At 38.2% G+C, this 25,724-nt stretch overlaps 1 protein-coding gene across 1 annotated transcript in view; it reads left to right on the top strand.

Moving 5' to 3' along the window:
- The window catches only part of BDP1 (B double prime 1, subunit of RNA polymerase III transcription initiation factor IIIB), a 117,162-nt gene that overhangs the window by 29,991 nt on the left and 61,447 nt on the right, over positions 1-25,724 (top strand). Inside the window, exons 9-17 of the mRNA XM_026454425.1 lie at positions 1,941-2,084; positions 4,603-4,881; positions 6,199-6,346; positions 10,462-10,620; positions 12,886-13,042; positions 17,174-17,265; positions 18,195-18,387; positions 20,202-20,332; positions 25,064-25,709. Of these exons, the coding sequence (XP_026310210.1) occupies positions 1,941-2,084; positions 4,603-4,881; positions 6,199-6,346; positions 10,462-10,620; positions 12,886-13,042; positions 17,174-17,265; positions 18,195-18,387; positions 20,202-20,332; positions 25,064-25,709 (1,949 nt within the window). The remainder of the gene's footprint in view (positions 1-1,940; positions 2,085-4,602; positions 4,882-6,198; positions 6,347-10,461; positions 10,621-12,885; positions 13,043-17,173; positions 17,266-18,194; positions 18,388-20,201; positions 20,333-25,063; positions 25,710-25,724) is intronic.

Here is a 25,724-nt window from a genome sequence, read left to right as displayed (position 1 = left end):
ATAGGTATCTTTCAATTTCTAACTAAAATCCTCATTAAAATTAACATTTTTCTTTAAGTCTAGAGAAAGACATCTAAGGATCTATAAAGAAAAATAAGTTTACTGTTTAAAATAGTTCTTGTAGTAATTTTTTATTGGAAGATAGGTCTTTTTCTTTTTCACCACACCGGTGGACAGGAATATATTTTTTGTGGATTTGTAATTATCAGTATTTTATTATTAATGAATATATTCAATGTCCATTTAGTCCTAAGATTAGCCATAGTGCTAGAGTGTGTAGAGTGTAAGTGTGTAGAGAGTACTTACATTATGTAGCATGTACATTTATTTTATGAGTAGACAGTAAGGTAGGTGGGTAGATCCTACACCCAGTGTTTTATCGGGTCTTTAGGGAAACTGCTTTGAGGAATGGCTCTTAGAAGGTCTGGAATATTGTGTTCCTCGGCCCATTCCATGTTAGAGAAGTGGTCTTGAAACTTTTCATTAAGTTTAACACATTATAGTCAGAAAATAATTCATAAATCTATAAACAGTCTATTTGGAGTGTGAAGCCTTTTATAGACCATTAAAATAGATATCTTTAAAATTTATTGATCTTAAACACGATACAGTGTTGTATGCCTGTAGTCCCAGTTACTCTCAGGGGTCGCTGAGGCAGGAGGATCCTTTCAGCCCAAGAATTCGAGGCCAGCCTGGGCAACACAGCAAGATCCTATCTCAAAACTAAAAACAACTCATTGATTTGGGGGCTTTCTGTTGGATTTTTTTTTTTTTTTTTAGTTAAAACCTATGTAGGTTTTTTAAGAGCACTTACATTTTGAATTTCTCTGAGAACCATGTGGAGATCTTTTACGATTCTTTGAGTCTATGTCTTTCAGAATCATTGGGGAGAGTCTCAACAAATTAAGTCTGGGTCAACAGTGAAATAGGGCCTTCAGGAATCCCAGATTTGGGTTTAGTTTCCTGAAATTCTTTTTATGTTAGTATACACCTTCTTTTCTGAGGCTGTCTTGTAATCAAGCCAGTCTTCGGCTTATGTGCATAGAGCACCATTTTCTCTACATTTACTGTAAGATTAGATGTAAAATTCAAGCAAGGATTTGCCTCCTGGCCTGGATTCATTCTTGGAGTGTTCACTGATTACTTTCAGATATAATGCTGTTGATAGGTATTTAGTGGGCATGTTCCTGATTAAATTCATTTACTTCCCACTTTGCTGATTCTTATAAGAGTAAATGGTGAAATGGTTGTGATAAAGGTAGGGCATATGGTGGTGAATAGGCATTTCAAGGACTTCTCAGTGCATAAAAAAATTGATTTATATTTACACACATTTCAAAGTGTAGTTCGAGTTTTGACAAAGAATATGCCTGTGTAACCACTATCCCAAACAATAGAGGAAATGTTTTCATCACTTCACAAGGCCTGTTATGTCCCTTTCTGGACAATCAAATGCTGTCCTCCTGGCCCATGGCAACCACTATTTTCATTTTAATCACCATAGATAGCTTAGTGTGTTCTAGAATATCTTATACATGGTATCATACAGTATGTACCCTAGTATCTGTTTTCTTCCACTCAGTATGTTTTTGAGATTGCCTCATATTATTGCATGTATCGGTAGTTTGTTCCTTTTGTTTTGTTTAAAACTAGTTTATTTGTAATAAACAAATTATTACAAATTTGTAGTAAACAAATTATTATTTGTAATAAACTAGTTTATTCCTTTTGTTGCTGAGTGGTGTTCTGATGTGAATTTTATCTATTTCTCTGCTAAGACAAAGCTATTTTATTGCTGAGTGGTGTTCTGTTGTGTACTTGTTTATCTGTTCTCCTGCTGATAGACAAACCCATTTGCTTTTGATGTTATGATACTTTAAAAGCTAGAAGTAGTTTTGAAAAATAAAAACTTGAAAGTTCTTTTCTTTTTTTTTAAACAGAGGAAAAGCGCCCTTTTGACTTCGATTTTTTTGCTCATTTGCTTCAGAAAGTTCTTGCTGAAGAAGAGAAAAGAAAACAAAAATCTGTTAAAAATCACAGTTTAAAGGAGAAGAAATCCACCAAACCACGGAAAAATGTAAAAGGTATTGATTTTAAAGGAAAGTGTGCTAGTTTACTTAGTAGTAATAAACGCGTAATGTTGTCTCTCAGGCCTTTGAGAGTTCATGTGTAGCTCAGGTAGTTAAGATCATCAAAGCATCCAGTTGGAGGGAGTATATCTTTTTTAATCAACTAGTTATCTGGTCTAAAACAATAGCTTTCTTTTAAAATTTTTAACTGGCATGATTGGGTTATTTGATATCTTTCTAGCATAGAGGATAGTTGTTGCCAGTCAAAGAGCATCAGAATTTGGAGTGTTGTATTTCATGTTTGGTTATTTATTATCATTCTCCTCTGCAAAACAAATCTGGTATAAAATTCTAGTATTAAAAAAATGGAACTCTAATCTTTTGGGGTTGTGACTAGACTGTATTGGTTGAGCATAACATTTCTGAAGGCTAATGTTGACTTGTAAAAGGTAGACATTGTATATATGTAGGTGTTTTTATTTTTAGGCTTATGTTTTCTTAACTATTTGAACTCTGATCTATGAGGACAATGTTTAGCTGTAATCACATAAAGAAGATGCTTAGAACTATAGGGAACCTTATATGTTAGCTAGTTTACGTTTTAGCCCCTTTCGTATTGGTTTTAATCACCAAGAAACAGCCCCAGTGATCATAAGACACTTTTTCCTTTTTTTTTTTTTTTTTTGAGATGGAGTCCCTAAGGACTCACAGTGTGAATAATGGCAGAGGCAGAACTGAAACCTAGGATTGTGAGAGCCTGTGTTGAGGGTCCCCACGACCACCACCGGGGTTTGATTATTCACCAAGAAGACTAAGGATTCAGCATCCTTTGCCTGGAACATACCAAAATTTCAGATATTCAAAAGGAAAGCAGTTCAGCATAAACCACATTATACAGCTAAGGCACAGTGAACCACTCTTATCAGTTAGGGTGGTAGGAACCGTTCCCAGAACCAAATTCTGAGACATGGCCCGAGGGCCTTGTAAGGAAGATTTTCAGAGAATAGCAGTCAAGCCTGCTAAATTAACTCTTTTCTGTTCAAAGCCAGGCTAGAATTTCTTCTTCTGGAGCATATCTTTTAAAAAGTAGTATTGAAAACTGCAAAATACCTTTATTCTCAGTAATCTTTTTTTTTTTTTTTTTTTTTTTACTTATACATAATCCTAGAAGATTAAAATATATATCATCTTGTGATTATCATGTTACAGGTGATAACGTGAGTAACTCACTGTGTCTTATTTAATGTAAGAACTTTTTTTTTGAGATAGGGTCTCACTTTGTCGCCCAGGCTGGAGTGCAGTGGCCCGATCTTGGCTCACTGAATTCTTTACTGCTCGAGTTCAAATAGTTCTTTCACCTCAGCCTCCTGATTTGCTGGGATTACAGGCACATACCACCATGCCTGGCTAATTTTTGTAATTTTTCGTAGAGATGGGGTTTTACCATATTGGCCAGACTGGTCTTAAACTCCTGACCTCAAATGATCTGCCCACCTTGGCCTCCCAAAGTACTGGGATTGCAGGTGTGAGCCACCACGCCCAACCACAACTGTTTTTTTGAGATGGAGTTTTGCTCTTGTTGCCCAGGCTGGAGTGCCTTGGCGCCATCTCAGCTCACTGCAGCCTCCACCTCTCCAATTCAAGTGATTCGATTCTCCTGCCTCAGCCTCCCAAGTAGCTGGGATTATAGGCATGTGCCACCATACCCAGCTAATTTTTGTATTTTTAGTAGAGACGGAGTTTCACCATGTTGGCCAGGCTGGTCTTGAACTCCTGACCTCAAGTGATCCACCTGCGTCAGCCTCCCAAAGTGTTGGGATTACAGGCATGAGCCACCATGCCCAGCCCAGAGTTTTGCTGTTATCGCCCAGGCTGGAGTGCAATGGTGCGATCTTGGCTCACTGCAACTTCTGCCTCCCGTGTTCAAGTGATTCTACTGCCTCAGCCTCCTGAGCAGCTGGGATTACAGGTGCCTGCCACCACGTCCAGCTAATTTCTGTATTTTTAGTAGAGATGGGGTTTCACCATGTTGGCCAGGTTGGTCTCAAACTTCTGACCTCAGATGATCTGCCCACCTCAGCCTCCCAAAGTACTGGGGTTACAGGTGTGAGCCACCGCACCCGGCCTGTATTAAATGCATTTTCAATTTACAGTATACTCAACTTATAATGGGTTTATTGGGATGAAACCCAGTGTAAGTCAAGGAGCATCTCTATATATAATTGTTTTTGTTTAATAAAAATGAGATTAAAAAAAAGATTTTATGTGTATCTTGTTCTGCTTGATTTTTTAATGCAACAGTATGCTTTGAAATTTTCACGTGACTGCATATAAACTTACCTCATTATTATTATTGGCTCCATGGATTTTTATATATTATTTAGTCATTTCCCATTGGACATTTTAGGTTGTCTTTAGGTTTTTTTGTTCATGCAAATAAATACTACAGAGGACATCTTTGAGTCTCTTTTCCACCTTCACAAATTTTTCTTTAGGTTGTTTGCATATTTATAGTCGTTTCTCTTGTTTTCAGTCAAAAAAGTTGCCTGTGAAGGAGTGAATGATGATCCAGATGAGTCTATGAGTTCTAGAATTTCAGACACAGAAAGATCTCAGAAGGATGCTCAGACAGTTGACGAAGAGTCTCTGACCTTATCAGGGAAGGATGCAGAACAGGTTGCATTAGAAGTAGACCTAAATCAAAAGAAAAGAAGAAGGAAGAAACAAGATGGAGCTAATGAACTGGAAGTAAACAATCTTTTAGAAAATGCCACTGTTCAGGCGGGTCCTTCTAAAGGAGAAAAACACAAGAGTAAGTTTCTTACGTATTTAAAAAGCCTCTATATTACTTGAGAAGACATGTACAGCAATATGGTATGTAACTTAATTTTCTGTCTAGATAGCAATTAATGATGCTTATTAATTGGTTCTGTACTCATGGTACTGTGCTAACTCTGTTTATTTTTAATTAAAAAAGTTTATTGTAAAAAGAAAATTAAAACAAATTAAAGTGGGGAGATTGTTCTCTAAAGTTTGTTTCTAAGTTGTGTCACCTCCTGTGCATTCCCATTAACTATGATTAGAAATCACATGTGTATATAATTAGAAGTATTTTGCTTATGTCTGTTAATAAAGCACAGGTTTTCATGTTGGACCTCTACAGAGCACCTCTGTGAACCCACAAGGGGTTAATTCCTATAAAAGAACTGGAGGAATATGTGTTCCTTCCATTTTTCTTTTTTACTCTTTGAATGCAAACATATTTCCACTTAAGAGTTGCTTGGGGATGAGGGCTAAGAGTTTGAGGGGGAGTCTTGGTCCCTTTCCTTAAGAATTCGTATGTACATTATTTAAAGCCGATAACCAAGGAAAAGGTAGGAGCAGACCAGAACAACCTTTCTATAAAATTTATGTTTTCTGTAGTTCAGATTTACTAATCTGATTTTAATATAAGAGTCCTGGTAGCTAACATAGTATGCTTTGTAGGCATCGCAATATTATACTCTTTTTTGGCTTATCATTAGAGTCATTACGTATAATGCAGAACAACTTAATGATTCACAACCAGATTTTAGAAATCAAACAGACCTTGCTTTAAATTCCAGCTTTTTTACCTGCTTAAGTATTGCATTGGGCAAGTTACTTAAGATCTCTGAACTCAGGGGGTTCTCCATGAGGTTAATATTAATATCTTTTAATAGGTTTGTTTCAAGTATTAAATGAGATAATGCATTTGATGGACTTAAGGGTTCCGGCCACTTAATAAGTACTTAATAAATGATAGCTATTACTTTGTTACTAATTGGTGTACTTCTGAAGGAGCAAAAGAATAGTTAAGTCAACTTATAGTTTCCTTACTTGACATATAAAATAAGCCACTTTAAATACTTAGAATTTAAGATAAAAGAAAGATGCTATAAACTGCCCAAGAAGCTTGGGCTGATCCTCATCTATGTTAAGTTTTTATTGTGGTCTAAAAATAAGATGTGTGCCTTGCAATTAGAAATTTGAATGTTGAATGGATTAAGGTTTTGTAGGAAAAGATAGTGTTATAGGTAAATTCCTTTGTGCTTTAAAAAATATGTTTTTGCTGTCATTTTTTAGAATAACATGCATTTTGTATTTGTAGATAAATGTCAGGCTATAAGGCCTGAGGTAAAGGAAGGTGAATGCAGTAAGGAGCAGATGCTTTCCTGCACACAAAACATAGATGGCATTGTGGGTTTTGCCTCCAGTGAAAAAGTTGAGAAAAGAACTGACCCCATCCTTTCATTAAGGTATTTTCTGTGTCTTTTCTGGTTTTACCCACATCTGTTGATTACTGAGAAAGGAGTGTTGAAGTCTCCATCTGTAATTGTGGATTTGCCTGTTTCTTTTTTTCAGTTCTATTTGTTTTTGCTCCATGTATCTTGAAGCTCTGTTGTTAGGTGTGTACATATCTAGGATTGTTTTGTCTTTTTGGTGAAATTCTCTTTATCATTGTGTACTATCCTTCTGGTATTGCTCTTTTTTTCTGATGTTTACTTTGCCATTGTAGCTTTCTTTTGGTTGGTGTTTACATGGGTTTATCATTTTCTATAATGATTTTCTTTGTCTTTGGTTTTCATTAGTTTGAATATGATGTGTCCTGCTCTGTGTGTTTTAAAATTTTAATTTGTAATATAAAAACATGAGATTTACCCTCTTAACAGATTTTTTATGTGTACTATACAGTATTGTTAACTATAAGCACAGTGTTGTATTGCCGATCTCTGGAATTTTTTTTTACCTTGCATAACTGTACCTCTGTACCTATTGAACAGCAACTCCCATTTCCTCCACCTCCCAGCCCTTGGCAATCATGATTCTTTCTTTTTCTTTTTTGTTTTGTTTGTTTTGTTTTGTTTTTGAGATGGGGTCGGTTTCTGTCACCCAGGCTGGAGTGCAGTGGCACGATCTCAGCTCCCTGCAACTTCCACCTCCCAGGCTCAAGCAATCCTCCCATCTCAGCCTCCCAAGAAGCTGGGACCACAGGCATATACCACTACACCTGGCTAATTTCTTGTATTTTTGTTAGAGATGGAGTTTCACCATTTTGCTCAGGCTGGTCTTGAACTGAGCTCAGGTGATCCATCTGCCCTGGCCTCCCAAAGTGCTGGGATTACAGGTGTGAGTCATAGCGCCCAGCCTCATGCAGTATTTTTCCTTCTGTGACTGGCTTATTTCACTTAATGTAGCATATGAGAAGATTGCCTTTTTTATGACCGAATAATATTTCAGTACATGTATAGGCCACATTTTCTTCATCCATTCATTGGTTGATGGACATTTAGGTTGTTTTTGTCTGTTGGTGTCACTGAACATGGGAGTGCAAATATCTCTTTGAGGTCCTGATTTCAGTTCTTGTGGATGAATACCCGGAAGTAGGGTTGCTAGATCGTATGGTAGTTCTACTTTTACTTTTTTGAGGACCCTTCATACTGTTTCCAATAGTGGGTGCACCATTTTACATAACCACCAACAGTGTACAAGGGTTCCAGTTTTTTTCACATCTTCTTCGATACTTGTTATCTTTCATTTTATTAATAATGTCCTTCTGAACAGGTAGAAGGTGGTTTCTTATGATTGTTTTGATTTGCATTTCCCGGATAATTATTGAGTTGAGCATCTTTCATAGCTGTTAGCCATTTGTGTATCTTCTTTGGAGACATGCCTATTCAGGTCCTGTGCCCAATTTTTTAATTAGGTTATTTTCTTTTTTGCTTTTGAGTTTTGAGAATTATTTATGTAGTTTGGATTTTAGCCCCTTATCAGAAATATGATTTACGCATTTTCTCCCATTCCATAGTTTGACTTTTCACTCTGCTGTTTCCTTTGGTGTACAGAAGCTTTTTAGTTCAATGTAGTCCCATTTGTCTAATTTTGCTTTTGTTGCCTATACTTTTGGTGTCATATCTAAGAAACTATTGCCAAAAACAAACTTAAAGCTGTTTACTGTTTTTAAGCATACAATTTAGTGGCATTAATTACATTTACATTGTTGTGCAGCCATCAGCACTGTTTCTAAAGCTGTTTTATCACTGCAAACAGAAAACCTGCACCCATTATGCAGTAATTCCTCATTCTCCCCTCCCTGCAACCACTGATAATCTCTAATCTGCTTTCTGTTTCCCATCCATGTACTAATCAGGACCAGACTTGCTTAGTTTGAGATCATATTAGGCCCACTGAGAGTGGTAAGGTTGTAGACAACTTTCTGTTTCTATGTCTAATCTAGATATTTCACATAAGTGGAATCATATGCTATTTCTCATAGTTGTTTGTTCCTAGGTGACAGATATCTAAAGTGTGACTTCAGAAATACACCTAGTTTCGTAAACTACACAAAACTACTCATGACTTTTTCTAATTTTTAAAATAATTTTAAAATATTGTAACAGGGTCTTACTCTATTGCTCCGGCTAGAGTGTAGTAGCGTAATCATAGCTCACCACAACCTTGAACTCTTGGGCTCAAATGATTCTATCACCTCAGCCTCTCGAGTAGCTGGGACTACAGTCATGGGACACCGGGCCTGGCTAATTTTAAAAACATTTTTTAGTGGAGATGTTTTCCAGGCTAGTCTCAAACTCCTGGGCTCAAGCAATCCTTGCACCTCATTATGAGCCACTGTGGCCCTAACTTTTTCTAATTTAGGGGAAAAACAACCTTGTAATGATCATTAACGTCCCAGTTGGTTTTGGAAAACAAAGAGTTGATTCTAAAATTGTCGTGTACACAAGAGCAAAGACTCAAGAATGGTAAAGACAGGTTTAAAAAGCGCCAGCTTTGGAGAGAGACTGTCTGTCCTAGACTAATTTTCAAGCTAGAGTAACTAAAGCAGCATGATATTGGTACAGGGTTAGATGAATTGACTCAGTGGAACCGAATATAGAGTTTAGGAAGAGACATTTAGGAATCTGTCATATGGCAGAGGTAGCTTTAGAAATTAGCGGGCAAAGATTGAACTAACTGTTCATCAGATTGAGCTCAGATTTGAAAACCATAATATTTAATCCTCGTGTTACCATATCCGCTAACTTCCTGACGGATTGAAGACTACATGTGTAAAACAAATCTTTACAACTTTTAGAAGAAATGTAGAAAAATATCTTTGTAATGTCAAGGCCTGAGGTAAGACATTTCTATTAAAACATAGAAAACACAGACTTTAAAAGATAAGATTGATAAGTTTGATGGTAGTAAAATTAAATACTGCTATTAACAATCCTCCATAAAGAAAATAAAAGGCAAGTTACTGATCGGGAGATTTTATGTGTAGTATCTAGACAATAAAAATATATAGAGAACTCTTGCTGATAAGTCAGGAAAAGATGAACACCTAGTAGAAAAAATGAGCGAGAAAAAAGAAAAAAAAAAGGTATGGCTAAATGTGAATATGTGTTGAAATGGTCAGTGCATGACTGTCAGTTTTATTATTGTTAGTTGAAATTTATTTTGTGACCGAGTCTTGCTCTGTCGCCCAGGCTGGAGTGCAGTGGTGCAATCTCAGCTCACTGCCGCCTCGACTTCCTGGGCTTAAGCAGTCCTCTCACCTCAGCCTTCTGAGTAGCTGGGACTACAGGCACATTCTGTAACACCTGGCTGATAATTGACATATTTTTTAATATAGTAGTTCTCACTTTGCATAGGACTATGTTAACTGCAACTTGAGCTTATTGGAGCTGTGTCTTTGCTTTATATGACTTTTGGTTACACAGTACCCTGCATAGCAAGGATTGCCTATATAAATTTTAATGAAAGCTAATTCCTAAATGTTACTATTATTTTATGCATGTTTGATTTGTGAACCACATTTAATAATTTCTCATTTTGAAGCCTTTTTTTTTTTTTTTTGAGACAGAGCTTGGCTCTGTTGCCCAGGCTGGAGTGCAGTGGTGTGATCACCTCCTGGATTCAAGTGATTCTTTTGCCTCAGCCTCCTAAGTAGTTGGATTATAGGCCTGCACCACCATGCCCAGCTAGTTTTTGTATTTTTATTAGAGACGGAGTTTAACCATGTTGGCCAAGATGGTCTCAAACTCCTGGCCTCAAGTGATCGACCCACCCCGGCCTCCCAAAGTGCTGGGATTACAGACATGAGCCACTTTGTCCGGCCTTTGTTTTGAAATTTCTTGAGCATGTTCCTAAACGTGTACATTTGTGGCTGCTGCTTTCTCTAGAGATACAGTTTTTGTAACATGGTGCAAGAGGGATCATAGAAAAGCTAATATAGCAGTTTGTATTATTCTGTAATTTGAAGCGGCATCTTGCAAAATGGTGATTTTGTTTGTTTAAAATTTTTTAAAATAATTATTATAAAATATATATTATTAAGAATTCTTTTCTCTCTGATATATTTTCACTTTTTTAGTAATCAACAAGATGCCACATCAGTAGCAACTGAGTCTTCAGAATCAAGCACTTCAGATTTGCCTTCATTAGAAGTTGGAATTAGAGCATTGTGTGAGGTGAATGATGCTGAGAGTAGTTGTACAGAAGAAAGAAATGTTGACCTAAAAAATAATTCACTGTGAGTATTTTATACGATAGGATTTATTTATAAAATTTTGATAAGGGTTTTAAATGATAATAATGTTGCTTTATTTAGGGATTCAAGGGGACTATTAATACATAGTTTATTAATAGTTGAGGGAATCATTTAATATGTAATTATACTGTAGTCTGTTCAGAGTGTACCATCAGGTGTTTTTATATTTAATTGCAGAAAGATTCTCTTTCATATTTGTTGTATAATATATGAATTTTAGGAAGGTGGTAACTTATGAAATTCTAAAACAATTTGGAAGCCTAAATATTTGCCGTGAGATTTTACTTTTGCTTGGTTTGAGTTATTTTTTATGCCTGGTGTCAAAATAATAGATTTTAATATTGGTGATTTCAAGGAAGTATATCTTCCAGTATGGAGATACTGGTTAAATTAATATCTTCCCAAGAAACGATTAAAAGCATCATAAAAATCTCCCTTTGAAGAGATAGCTGAAGGTTTTATACTTCCTTTTAATCTTCCTCATAATTCCTCATTTCATATGGGCTTAAAAGCTATTCAGTTTATGGGCTGGGCACAGTGGCTTACACCTGTAATCCCAGCACTTTGGGAGGCCGAGGCAGGCAGATCACGAGGTCAGGAGATTGAGACCATCCTGGCTAACATAGTGAAACCCTGTCTCTGCTAAAAATACGAAAAATTAGCCGGACGTGGTGGTGGCACAGGTGGCAGCCGGTGTGCCTGTAGTCCCAGCTACTCAGAAGGCTGAGGCAGGAGAATGGCGTGAACCCAGAAGGCAGAGGCTGTAGTGAGCTGAGATCACGTCACTGCACTCCAGCCTGGGCGACAGAGCGAGACTCCGTCTCAAAAAAAAAAAAAGAAAGCTATTCACTTCATCAATTCTTATTTTTCAGTAAAGTACTGTCACAATGGAAATCAAACTTTTAAAAAATCAAAATGTCAGTTAGTCTTTGAAATAGACAGTACATTCATAGGGTTCAAACATCGACAAGTATAAAAAGGTATGATTGAGCGCTCCCTCTTACCCTGTCCCGTTTCACTCAAACAAATAATCCATGTTATTTATTTCTTATATTCTTTCAGAAATTAAAAAAAATACATTCGAGCTAATACAAATTTGTATTTTTTTGCTCTTGTTATAAACCTAATGATAAACCTAGTGATACTATATATAACATTTTGCAGTGGTTTTCTTCTGTCTTCATATTCTTACGTAGTAACTCTCCTTGTTCTTTTTATAGCTTAATGGTGTTCTGTGTATGTATGCATCATAGTTTCTATTACCAGTGTCCTATTGACTGCTATGTAGGTTGTGTTGCTAAACAGTGCTTATAGTCTTGCACCTCTATCTTTTTGCCTATATACAAGTATATAGGGTAAGTTCCTGAAAATTGAATTGCTTGCTGACAGAATGTGTGTGTGTGTGTATACACACACTTACACATTTAAATATTTATGATTTTTTTTTTTTTGAGACAGGGTTGCAGGAGTGCAGTGGTGTGATCGTAGCTCACTGCAACCTCGACCTGGTCCCAGGCTTAGGTGATTCTCTCACCTTAGTCTCCCAAGTAGCTGGGACTATAGGTGCTTACCACCACATCCAGAGATGGAGTCTTGCTCTTGTCACCCAGGCTGGAGTGCAGTGGCACCATCTTGGCTCACTGCAACCTCCGCCTCCCGGGTTCAAGGGATTCACCTGCCTTAGCCTTCTGAGTAGCTGGGACTACAGCACGTGCCACCATGCATGGCTAATTATTGTCATTTTTAGTAGAAACGGGGTTTCATCATGTTTGCCAGGCTGGTCTCGAACTCCTGACCTGAGGTGATCAACCCATCTCGGCCTCCCAAAGTGCTGGGATTATAGGCATGAGCCACTGTGCCCGACCTTCCTATCATCTTAATCTTACTTAATATTTCTTAAGTTTTATCCTCACCATATTGTATTGCATTTCATCTTATCCTCCCTATTATGAGTTGCTACCTTCAGTATATGCCAAAATCATGTCTACTTTGAAGTCAGTTTCTGGATTTTAAATTTGTTTCATTTATCTGTTTACTCATATATTAGTACCACACTGTTTTAATTACTGATGATGAATAGTGTATTTTTAATATCAGATAGAACAAATTAGTCTCTTTAAGTTTTCTTTGCTACTCTTGTTGTAAGTAAGCTCTTAAAGGAGTTCTTCCCAGTTCTCAGTAGGTTATTTTAGAAGTTCATTTGGACATGACTACATGTTTGATGCTATTTAAATGTTAATTTTTCAGGGAAATTGATCAAACAGAAAATGTTAAACCGATGTTGAGAGGTCGCTTCCAGAGACCTAAACCCAATTTGTCAAGGGCTGGGAAGAAATCAGTTCTTTCACAAGGCAAAACAGAGGCAGAGAGCAAGAATTCACATTCAAAAACTTCAGTTGAAAAGGTATGGGGTAAGAGACTTCATGGAAATTAAAATTATAAAAATTTTCTTTAAATAGTTGGGAATAAAAGTTTTTGACTTGTAATTACAAGGTAATGTTACTGATATTAAAACAGATACAAGAACTTACATTAACATTAGATTTGTTCCTATCTTAGTCTCCTGTTTACACATTTTCTTTAACCTGGTGTATAATCATTTCAGATATCCTCAGTGGTGATAAATCTGTCTTGTTTACTTATATAAAATTTTTATTTAAAATATTTCATAAACCAGCTATATATTAAATTATGCCCACAACGTTCTCATCCACACACAGGCAGTCACATTTCTGTTTGTCTTTTACAGACTGTTTGTTTTTTCTGAGACAGGGTCTTGCTCTATTGCCAAGGCAACAGAGTCCAGGAGTGCAATGGCACTATTACGGCTCTCTACAGCCTCAAAATCCTGAGCTCAAGTGATTCTCCCACATCACCATCCCCAGTAGGTGGGAATACAGGTGTGTGCCACCAAACCCAGATAATTTTTTTTTTTTTGATACAGAGTCTTGCTGTCTCCCAGGCTGGACTGCAATGGCGCGATCTCGGCTCACTGCAACCTCCACCTCCCGATTTCACGCCATTCTCCTGCCTCAGCCTCCTGAGTGCCTGGGACTATAGGTGCGCACCACCACGCCTAGCTAATTTTTTATATTTTTAGTAGAGACGGGGTTTCACTGTGTTAGCCAGGATGGTCTCGATCTCCTGACCTCGTGATCTGCCCGCCTCAGCCTCCCAAAGTGCTGGGATTACAGGCGTGAACCACTGCGCCCGGCCTGATTTTCTTTTTTAAATTAGCAAAAATTAGGAATGGAGTCTATGTGCACCAGGCTGGTTTCTAACTCCTGGCCTCAAGTGATTCTCCTGCCTCAGCTTTCCAGAGTGCTAGGATTATAGGCATGAGCCAGCTCACCTGGTCAATACATTTCTTTATTCTTTTTCTTTCTTTATTTCTTTTTTTTTGCGATGGAGTCTTGCTCTGTCGCCTAGGCTGGAGTGCAGTGGCACGTTCTTGGCTCACTGCAGCCTCCACCTCTCAGGGTCAAGCAATTCTCCTGCCTCAGTCTCCCAAGTAGCTGGGATTACAGGCACGTGCCACCACACGTGGCTAATTTTTGTATTTTTAGTAGAGACGGGGTTTCACCGTATTGGCCAGGCTGGTCTTGAACTCCTGACCTGATGTGATCCACCTGCCTCAGCCTCCCAAAGTCCTGGGATTACAGGCGTGAGCCACCATGCCTGCCCTCTTTTTTTTTTTTTTTTTTTTTTTTTGAGATAGGATCTTGCTCAGTCGCCCAGGCTGGAGTGCAATGGCATGATCCTGGCTCATTGCAGCCTCTGTCTCCCAGGTTCACGCTATTCTCTTGCCTCAGCCTCCTAAGTAGGTGGGATTGCAGGCATGCACCACCACGCCCAGCCAATTTTTGTATTTTCAGTTGAGACGAGGTTTTGTCTTGTTGGCCAGGCTTGTCTTGAATTCCTGGCCTCAAGTGATCCATCCGCGTTGGCCTCTCAAAATGCTGGGATTACAGGTGTGAGGGCACCATACCTGGCCAATAACTTTATCTATGTATGCACACATTTCTATAATTTTTAATTATAATGTGTATAATATTTAAAACCTTTCTCTTTTCTTTGTTTTATTTTTGGGACGGAGTCTCGCCCTGTCGCCCAGGCTGGGGTGCGATGGCGTGATCTTGGCTCAGTGCAACATCTGCCTCCTGGGTTCAAGCGATTCTCCTGCCTCAGCCTTCCAAGTAGCTGAGATTACAGGTGCGCACCTCTACGCCCTGCCAATTTTTGTATTTTTAGTAGAGACAAGATTTCACTATGTTGAGCCACCGTGCCCTGCCAAAACCTTTTTTACCTGGCCACGGTGGTGCACACCTGTAATCCCAGCACTTTGGGAGGCCAAGGCCGGTGGCTCACTTTAGGCCAGGAGTTTGAAACCAGCCGGGACAACATGGTGAAACCCCATCTCTACTAAAAATACAAAAAATTAGCTGGGTGTTGTGACACACGCCTGTAATCCCAACTACTCGGGAGTTTGAGGCAAGAGAACCATCTGAACCCAGGAGGGAAGAGGTTGCAGTGAGCCAAGATTGCGCCACTACACTCCAGCCTGGGTAACAGAGCGAAACTCAAAAAAATAAAAAATTTAAAAAAACGCTTTTCCTCTGAAACTATTAATTTACACTTTTTTGGGTCCAATTGGTATTTTTAATAGCTATATCATGTTAACATGTTATGGATTTACCTAATCAGTTTTCTACTAATGGATGTTCAGATTGTTTCTATTTTTGTTTGTTTTTTAACTCTTGTATATAAGAAGCAAACAATTTTGTAAGTAAGGCTTTCTCAAGGAAACAAAGTGTAAATTTCTACAGACTGGTGGGATTGTTGGGTCAAATAGTGTTTTAAATATTTTTATGATTCTTGTTATGCATTGTCTTTTGTTATTTGTTATTTTTATTACTTTAAAATTTTTTCTGATATGTCTGAGTTTCCTGAATTGTTATGCATTGTCAAACTGACAGTCATAAATAATCTATTTACATTGCTAAGTGAATCTTTCTGTTTCCTTATAACTTTTCCAGAATTACATTGTTACAATTTTTTTTAACTAAAACAAAAACACTTTTTAAGATGTTGGGTTGCTTTTTACTGTTTTGTGAAATATCTTTTATCATAATCTTTATAGTATAGTTATATCATTCTAATCTTATGTTTATTGAATTCTAGAAAATTTGGAAAATACAGATTCATGTAAAAGTTAAAACAAAAATCACTTGTAATTTTTTTCTTTACCTTCTCTTCTTTGAAATGTTGTAATCTTGTTTCTTTTCTTTTTCTTTTCTGTTTCTTTTTTTTTTTTTTGAGGTGGAGTTTCACTCTTGTTACCCAAGCTAGAGTGCAATGGTGTGATTTCGGCTTACAGCAACCTCTACCTCCTGGGTTCAGGCGATTCCCCTGCCTCAGCCTCCCGACTGACTGGGATTACAAGCATGTGCCACCATGCCCAGCTAATTTTTTTGTATTTTTAATAGAAATGAGGTTTCACCATGTTAGCCCGGCTGGTCTCGAACTTCTGACCTCAGGTGATCCCCCGCCTCAGCCTCCCAAAGTGCTGGGATTACAGGTGTAAGCCATCATGCCCAACCATTCCTTCTAGTACCTGTAATTTCATTATTCACATGCAACCAATCTTTTCACATGTATTGTTAGATATTTTCTTTTACACAACTGAATCATGGTATCAATACAGTTTTGTATCCTTTGGTAATTAACATTTCAGAAATATTTTTCTGAAATATTTAGTGTGATTCCATTTTTGTTAAAAAAAAAAAAAAAAAAGTACACCAGGTGTGGTGGCTCATACCGGTAAGCCCAGCCCTTTGGGAGGCTGAGGCGGGCTAATCATCTGAGCCCAGGAATTTGAAACAAGCTTGGGCAACATGGCAAGATCCGGTCTGTACAAAAAATGAAAAAATTAGCTGGGCATGGTGTGCACCTGTAGTCCCAGCTACTCAGGAGGCTGAGATGGGAGGATCACCTGAGCCTCTGGGGTCAAGGCTGCCGTGAGCTATCATCATGCCACTGTACTCTAGCCTGGGCGACAGAGTGTGACCCTGTCTCAAAAAAAAAAAAAAAATTTCATCTGCATTTAGGATTTTTAGAAAATCTCATCTAGTTAGAAGTACAAAAAATGAAGTTCTTATTTATTTATTGAGATAGAGTCTCACTCTGTCACCCAGGCTGGAGTATAGTGGCGTGACCTCAGCTCACTGCAACCTCTGCCTCCCGCGTTCAAGGAATTCTCCTGCCTTAGCCTCCCAAGTAACTGGGACTACAGGCGCACACTGTCACGCCTGGCTAATTTTTTATATTTTAGTAGAGGCAGTTTCACCATGTTGCCCGGGCTGGTCTTAAACTCCTGAGGTCGGGCAGTCTACCCGCCTTGGCCTCCCAAAGTGCTAGGATTACAGGCTTGAGCCACTGTGCCCGGCCAGTTCTGTTGTTTTAATTTCCATTTATTTATTGTGAAGTTTGAACTTTTTATGGTAAGTAGATAAATTGTAGCAAATTACATTCACAGGACCACCTGGAAAAGGATAAGATGAATACATTGGACACTTTGAGAATGGAGACTACAGAGAGAGAGAATCCAGAAGCTGAAACTGTATCTATGTAAGTATTCAGGAAATAGTAAAAAAAAATAACTCTTAGGAATGATGGTAATAATTTGTTTTCTACTTAATAAAGTCTGAATTTAATTTTCAAGCGGCGTACTTTAAGTTGGTTTTCAACCATAGGTGGTTTTGAAACATTAATAATACTCTCTCTGCTTGATATTGCTTATATGAATTTTTTAAGTCTGTTGAGTTAGCCATTACATTTGAATGTTTATAATATGTGCTCCTGGATAATTTTATTTATAGTAAGAGATTTGAAAAGGGAATATTTAACTTGAAATGGAAATCTAAAATAGAATGTGAATCTGACTGGTGGATTCTGGGCTGTTCCAGGGGTTACCATTTATACCATGATTTGGGACTAATCCCCTGGAGTTCTACAGTATTCTATAGTATCCTTAGTCAGAAGTAGTATTCTATGCTTGACAGATGTAGATTTTTCCAATTTTGTAATAAAATTCTATTTAAAAATGCTTTTTCAAATGGGCTTTTCAGGATTATATCATTTTTTCTTTTTCCTTTTTTTTTGAGACAGAGTCTCACTCTGTTGAGTAGTGGTGCAATCTCTGCTCACTGCAGCCTCTGCCTCCCAGGTTCAAGTGATTCTCCTGCCTCAGCCTCCCAAGTAGCTGAGATTACAGGTGCCCACCACCACACCCGGCTGATTTTTTATATTTTTAGTAGAGACAGGTTTAACCATGTTGGCCAGGCTGGCCTCGAACTCCTGACCTCAAATGATACCACCTGCCTTGGCCTCCCAAAGTGCTAGGATTATAGGTGTGAGCCACCACGTCCGGGAGGATTATGTCTTTTCAGGAAACTTGTGAATTATGTCATATTCCAAATGGTTTACGTATTCATGCCAGGGAGAAGGAAATTGGTGACTTCAAAATAAACATTGATTTTATTTCTTTGTGGTTCTAGGTTGGGTGAAAAAAATTGTCTGCAGGAAGGGAGTCAACTAAAGGCTTTAACATCTGCAAAAGTGAGGGGCCGATTGCAAAAGCCAAAGCCAAATGTAGGTAAAGCTGCTGGAAGAAAAGAAATTCTCATGTCACAGGAAGAAATTGGGGCCAGTGTAGAAAAGAATGAAAATGAATCCTGTGCTGATAGAGATGTAAGTACTCTGATTCCTCCTCACATTTTTGTGAAGTACGTGAGCCTTAATATAAGCTTCCCTTCACAACATACATGCATATATACATACATACATTTATTTCTGACAGAGTCTCGCTCTGTCGCCCAGACTGGAATGCAGTGGCACGATCTTGGCTCACTGCAACCTCTGCCACCCAGGTTCAAGTGATTCTCCTACCTCAACCACCTGAGATCGTGCCGCTGCACTCCAGCCTGGGTGACAGAGCAAGACTCTGTCTCAAAAAAAAAAAAATTCCCATGACCTATAATGTTTTTGTAGTTTTAGTTGTGCGGCTACAGGCACATACCACCAGGCCTGGCTAATTTTTGTATTTTTAGTAGAGACAGGGTTTTGCCATATTGACCAGGCTGATCTCGAGACTCCTGACCTCAGGTGATCCACCCGCCTCAGCCTCCCAAAGTGCTAGGATTACAGGCATGAGCCACTGTGCCCAACCCTTTTATCCCCTTTTAAAAACAGTACTGCACAATTTGTGTGCATCATTTATTAAATTTGTGGTCAAAATCTCATAGCCAGCAGCCTTGCTAGTTGTAAAGCCTTTTTAGATTTTGGGCATTTACATGATAGATAATCTGTTTCACCTGACCTCATATTTGGACTTGCTTTTCCCTATCACTTAGTGGATGTTTGAATTAACCTTCTCTTTTGAAGAGATCAGTACATATGTAAGTGTTAACATTGGCTTAAACAGCATAAAATGTTAAAAGCTCCCTATTAAGATACAATTCCAAGAACAAAGACTGTGAATTTTGGATTATTTACATAGTCTTTGTGATAAAGATAAAAGTTGGCATATTTTGAGATTTCAATTTCTTACGTTATAATTCCTATGGTCTGTAGACCAGGCATGTTGACCCATGCCTGTAATCCCAGCATTTTGGGAGCCCGAGGTGAGAGGATTGCTTGAGGCCTGTCTGAGACCAGTCTGGGCAACATAGTGACACTCTGTTTCTACAAACAATTTTTTTAATTAGCTGGGCTTAGTGGTGTGCTTCTATAGTTCCAGCTACTTGGGAGGCTGAGGCAGGAGGATCAGTTGAGCCCAGGAGTTCAAGCCTCCAGTGAGCTATCTATAATTATGCCATTGCACTCTAGCGTGGGTGACAGAGTGAGACCCAGTCTTAAAAAAACTCTGGCTGGGTGCAGTGGCTCACGCCTGTAATCCCAGCACTCTGGGAGGCCGAGACGGGCGGATCACGAGGTCAGGAGATCAAGACCATCCTGGCTAACATGGTGAAACCCTGTCTCTGCTAAAAATACAAAAAATTAGCCGGGCGTGGTGGCGGCACAGGTGGCAGCTGGTGCACCTGTAGTCCCAGCTACTTAGGAGGCTGAGGCAGGAGAATGGCGTGAACCTGGGAGGCGGAGCTTGCAGTGAGCCGAGATCGTGCCACTGCACTCCAGCCTGTGCAACAGAGTAAGATTCCATCTCAAAAAAAAAAAATTCCCGTGATCTATAATGCCATTATAATAATCAAAATAATTCAGAAAAATAGACCCCACAGGGGTATTTCTAACAGATGAAACCAAGACAGTTAACTTGTTTTTTGACTGGGAGGAGGAGAATGGGACTTTGAGATATCCTAAAAGGAGTAGCTCTTGAAATTTTCTAAGATAGGTAAAGAAAATACATTAAAAGTATTTTAAAGTCACCATTTTATAATTTTGAATTTTTTTACCATTTTATACTTAAATTGGACAACATTTTCAATGAAATCTGTTATGCCTCATTGTGAAACCTAAAACATTAGAAAAATGTGTTTGTTTTTAAGACTCCTCAGCACATGGAAGATCAATCATGTAAAGATTTTGAAGAGGAAGATGTCATATTACAACCTGAGAAAAATGATTCTTTTCAAAATGTGCAGCCAGATGAGCCCAAGGTTCTTAATGAATGTCTAAGGTAAGCATCATTTTATTGATTATATCATCTTTGGATTTTGTAAGAAGTTTTAGAACTCAATCAGTTTTTTAAAACAGAAGCAATTTAGATTGATTTGTTGTCTGCGTATCTAGTTATATAATATTTAAAAATATAACTTCACCTTTCAAGAAGTTTATGTTGTAGCCTTTATGTGAATTTCTCAGATGGTTTGAAAAAAGCTACTCATCATAAATTAGTACTTGAGTTAACATGAATAGCCTTATCACTTTATTTTATTTTATTTTACTTTTTATTTTTTGAGATGGAATTTCACTCTTATTGCCCAGGCTGGAGGACAGTCTTAGCACACTGCAACCACTGCCTCCCGGGTTCAGGTGATTCTCCTGCCTCAGCCTCCTGAGTAGCTGGGATTACAGGCGCCTGCCACCAAGCCCAGCTAATTTTTGTATTTTTAGTAGAGACAGGGTTTTACCATGTTGGCCAGGCTGGTCTCAAACTCCTGACCTCAAGTGATCCACCTGCCTTGGCCTCCTAAAGTGCTGGGATTACAGGTGTGAGCCATCACGCCCAGCCAGCCTTATCACTTAACATGTGTATTAAATTATATGTTTATGTTCAAATGCAAAATACTACTTATTTTTAAAATATTTGTTTCTTTGGAATTAGATTGAGCACATATTGCCTTTATTTAAGATTTCTGTATTTTATTTAAAACTTCTGTATAGAAACCCATACTGCTTATAGCCAAAGCCTTTTCTATTTTTTGTTCTTCCTTGGAGGCTACCAAACCAGGCCGATGGAATTACTAGTATACTGTTTCAACTTTTCGTTTTGGAAATGTTTAATGTGCGCAAAAGCGCAGTAGTGGACTCCCATATACCTGCTGTCCAGTTTCAATAATTGATATTTTACCAGTCTTTACATTTAAAGACTAGCCTATGCTGTACTTTCTTACAGCTGTGTTAACCTGTTTAAATAGTACCTAGCTGGGCATGGCGGCTCATGCCTATCTAGCTACATGGAAGGCTGAAGGAAGAGACTTGCTTGAGCCCAGGAATTAGAAGCTGCAGGGAGCTATGATTGTGCCACTTTCTTCCAGCCAGGGCAGCAAAGTGAGACAGACTCCTGTTCCTCCAGAAAAGAAAATTACCTAACCTGAGAGTGAAAGCTAGGTTTCCTGAACTACTTTAAACATCTTTATTGGAAGACAAAAACATTTATTTATTTCTTGTTGCCTTCAGTATTCCTTTGCTTCTTATTCCTCCCCACTGCCCCGATTATTTTACTAATGTGCACACAGTCTCTAGGTAGAAGTTTGTATGACTACATTGCTTGTTACATATCTCTGATATGGATTTTAATTACAGATAGCTAACAAATTATTCTTTTTATTTATATTTTTTCAGTTTAAGCTGGAGTCTTTTAATAGATACTGTGGCTTAGTAGAAAATTAAACTTTTCTGAATGGCCTCTGGGTTTTAGAATGCTGGTGGACATTGTAACTAATATTCAGTCTGATCTCAACAACTTTCCTCTCCGTGGGTAGTGTCATTTCTGCTTTGTCATGTGATCTTTCAGGCCTTTGAATCTCCAAAATCTTCAAAAGCAATTCTAAGATTCTGTGTTTTATCAAATTATACATCTGTCTATGTCTAGCAGAAAGTTTTCCCCCTCCCCTACTCCAAATATGTTGGCCTGTTCAAGATGCTATGTAAGAGAAAGAGATAGTAGGAAAACAGTCTCTTAAAGAATGCATTAAAAATTCTTTAGCCTAAAAAAAAAAAAAAATTCTTTAGCCTGGGCATGGTGACTCACACCTATAATCCCAGCACTTTGGGAGGCTGAGACGGGAGGATCACTTGAGGCCAGGAGCTCAAGACAAGCCTGGACAACATAGCAAGACCCCATCTCTATATAAAAAAGGTACTTTATGAGATAAACTAGTGAATATTTCTTTGAAATTTAATCTTCTAGGTTAATTTTGCATCTTATCTACTTCATATAAATATTTTAAGATTTTTGTCATGATTGGTGATGTTCCTCTGGAGGTTTATATATATATATATTTGAAACATATATATACACACATTTATATGTTTGAAACACACGCAGACACACACATTTTTTTAAAGACAGGGTCTTGCTCTTGCACCCAGGCTGGAGTACAGTGGCGCGATCATGGCTTACTGCAGCCTCGACCTCTTGGGCTCAATTGATCCTCTTGCCTCAGCCTCCCAAGTAGCTGGGACAACAGGTGCGTGCCACCACGTCTGGCTAATTTTTAAATTTTTTGTAGAAACAGGGTTTTGCCATGTTGCCCAAGCTGGTCTTGAACTCTTGGGCTGAAGGGATTCTCCTTCCTCGGCCTCCCAAAGTGCTGGGATTATAGGTGTGAGCCATCGTGCCTGGCCATGAATATTTTATAGATTCTTAAACTCTGTGTTTTAGAAAAACACATATGCAGACCTTAAAGCACATTTATAGTTCTGTACTCATTCCATATCTTATTTTCTCCATTCGTGGTCCTTCCTTCCTTCTCAAATTTGTGATCTGAGGAAAGTTTGTGAACTGCATATTTTGAGAAATAATCTAGTTCAATTTTATATCTGATATCCAGTCTCAGATACTGCCCTTCAGTTAATTCTGTACTTCTTTTGTTACTTAGAAACAATCTAATGCTTTGCTGGAATGGCAGTTTAAAAAATCTAAGCACATAGAATATAGTTATAACATTGCATATCTGTATCTTACAATCTGAACTGATATTGAAATAATGAAATTATTAATAAAGCCTTTGCTTCAAGCATTTATGTGTTTAAATAATATGCCTGTTTTCAAAATGTGACTTTGTAAAGATAGTTTATCTCTTCCCATGATACCCAAACCAAGATTGCTAGCATAGTAATCTCACTAAAAGCTAGATGTTTCTGGATGGAGATGAAAAGTGTCATAAATCAGAAAATGGAATTCAGTCCATTCTGTACTAATCAAATTAAATTTCCTTTATTGATTGCTGTTAATTTTACATTTAACATTGTCAATTACTAACATTAATGATGGATATAAACACTTAAGTTACGTAAATAAATACAACTTGAAAAGCAATCTTATTCCTAAGGACCTGTCTTATAGTATCAAAAATTGCATTATTGAAAACAGTTATTTCAGTGAGGAAGGATAGTTAAGGACCTAAAGATGTTGAAACAAACAGTAGCAACAATAGCATACTTTTTTTTTTGTTTGTTTGTTTTTGTTTTGTTTTGTTTTTGAGACAGAGTCTTGTTCTGTCGCCCAGGCTGGAGTGCAGTGGCATGATCTTGGCTCACTGCAACCTCCGCTTCGTGGGTTCCAGCTATTTTCCTGCCTCAGCCTCCTGTGTAGCTGAGATTACAGGCGTGCGCCACCATGCCCTGCTAATTTTTGTATTTTCAGTAGAGACAGTGTTTCACCATGTTGGCCAGGCTGGTCTCGAACTCTTGACCTCAAGTGATCCGCCTGTCTCAACCTTCCAAAATGCTGGGATTACAGGCTGAGCCACCATGCCCAGCCTAGCATACTTTTAAGTAAATCTTTTGCTTATTTGTTTTTGTTTTTTGTTTGTTTGTTTTGAGACGGGATCCTGCTCTGTTGCTGAGTCTGGAGTGCAGTGGCATGATCATGGATTACTGCACCGTCATCCTTCCTGGGCTCAGGTGATCCTCCCACCTCAGCCTCCTGAATAGCTGGAACTACAGGTGCACGCTACCTCACCTGACTGATTTTGGGTTTTGTTTTGTTTTAGTAGAGATGGGATTTCTACCAAAAACTCCTGGGCTTGAGCCATCTGCTTCAGCTTCCCAAAGTGCTGGGAGTACAGGCATGAGGCATCATGCCCAGCTCGTCTTTTTTTTAAGCTGTTGTATGTATAGTTACATACCTGTTCAGTCTGACATGGCTGAATAAATCTAATCTAGTGTTTCATTTGATCTAGCTTTTGCCCAATATTAATAACTTTTCCTTACCAGTCATATAAGAGCTCTTTCATTTATTTATATGTTTATTGATTTCACCATCTATTATAATAAACAGAAAGCAAAACAAAAAGTGCTGCTGCTTTTCTGGAGGGCAAGGTGCTTGTTTTGGATAGTGATTGTCTGCCCAATAGCATTCAGCAAACATTGTGTATTTAGTCTTTCCTTTTATTCTTATGTTATGAAATAACAAGCTCTTAGAGAAACATGTGTATAGGAAATCTCAAAAAAAATTGATTTTAAAAGGTGAGGAGGGCAGACCTCATTTGTAGTCCTAAGATTTAATCTTAGTCAAGTCATACTTGTATCCAGGTATTTGAAGTGGTCAGGTCTATTTTGGCAAAGCGTTTGTCTGTGTAAAAGATAGAAGGGATGAAGAGGTAGAAATAGCAGACATACATTAATCTGGCTCCAATGCAGGGAACTGGAGAGTCTTTCCCAGTCAGTATTTGCAAATGGTAGTGTGAATGACAATTGGAAAGAGATTATTAGGATCAAATAGCTTCTATACTGATTGACTTTACTAGGTATATATATTTAAACTTTTTGCTTTGATTTCAAAAGGTGGGATTTTTTTCTTATAATTTTTAGATTTTACCCAGAGATTCCTAGGGCTTCCTTAATTTTTTTGAATTTGAGAGTTTCTGGTGTTTCTGTAGTGATTTCTCAAACATCATCTCTTTAGCAAGCAGTCTGGTTTAAAACTTGATTGTGTGCCCCTCCTTTTTTTTTTTTATAGCATTCAAGAGAATAATAAAGCAAATAAACTTAATCAAGTCCCAATTCTAAGGACTCGATTTCAGAAACCAAAGCCAAATATCGGAAGAGGAACCGGAAGGAGAGAAATTTCCTCAAAAGAAGAGGTACTAGAGAAGATTCTTGTCTCTGGGGAAATGACAGCAGCATTGAGAGAAACTGTAAGACCAGACACCTCACCAAAGGAGATGGTACCAGCAGAGATTAATACTTCTAAAGAAATGCAGTCAGATTTAAAAGAAACTGGAAGAAGAGCCATTTCTCCCAGGGAGAAGATTCTAGATGTGATTGATGTCACCAGGGAAATGGAGACAGGTTTGAAAGCAAGGGGAAGAGAGATTTGTTTAAGGGAGAGGACACCAGAGGTGATTGATGCCACTAAGGAAATAGACAAAGATTTGGGAGAAACTGGAAGAAGAGAAATACCCCCACATGAAAATGACCCAGAGGAGATCAAGCCTGTAGGTGAAATGGAGACAAATTTAAAAGCAACTGGAAATGAGAGTTCCCCAAGGGAGAAGACACCAGAGGTGATTGATGCCACTCAGGAAATAGACAAAGATTTGGAAGACGCTGGAAGAAGAAAAATATCCCCAAAGGAAAATGGCCCAGAGGAGGTCAAGCCTGTAGATGAAATGGAGACA

The sequence above is a fragment of the Piliocolobus tephrosceles genome, chromosome 4, assembly GCF_002776525.5.
Source record: "Piliocolobus tephrosceles isolate RC106 chromosome 4, ASM277652v3, whole genome shotgun sequence".
Classification (NCBI taxonomy): Eukaryota; Metazoa; Chordata; class Mammalia; order Primates; family Cercopithecidae; genus Piliocolobus; species Piliocolobus tephrosceles.
This window is presented reverse-complemented; position numbering and strand designations above follow the sequence as displayed.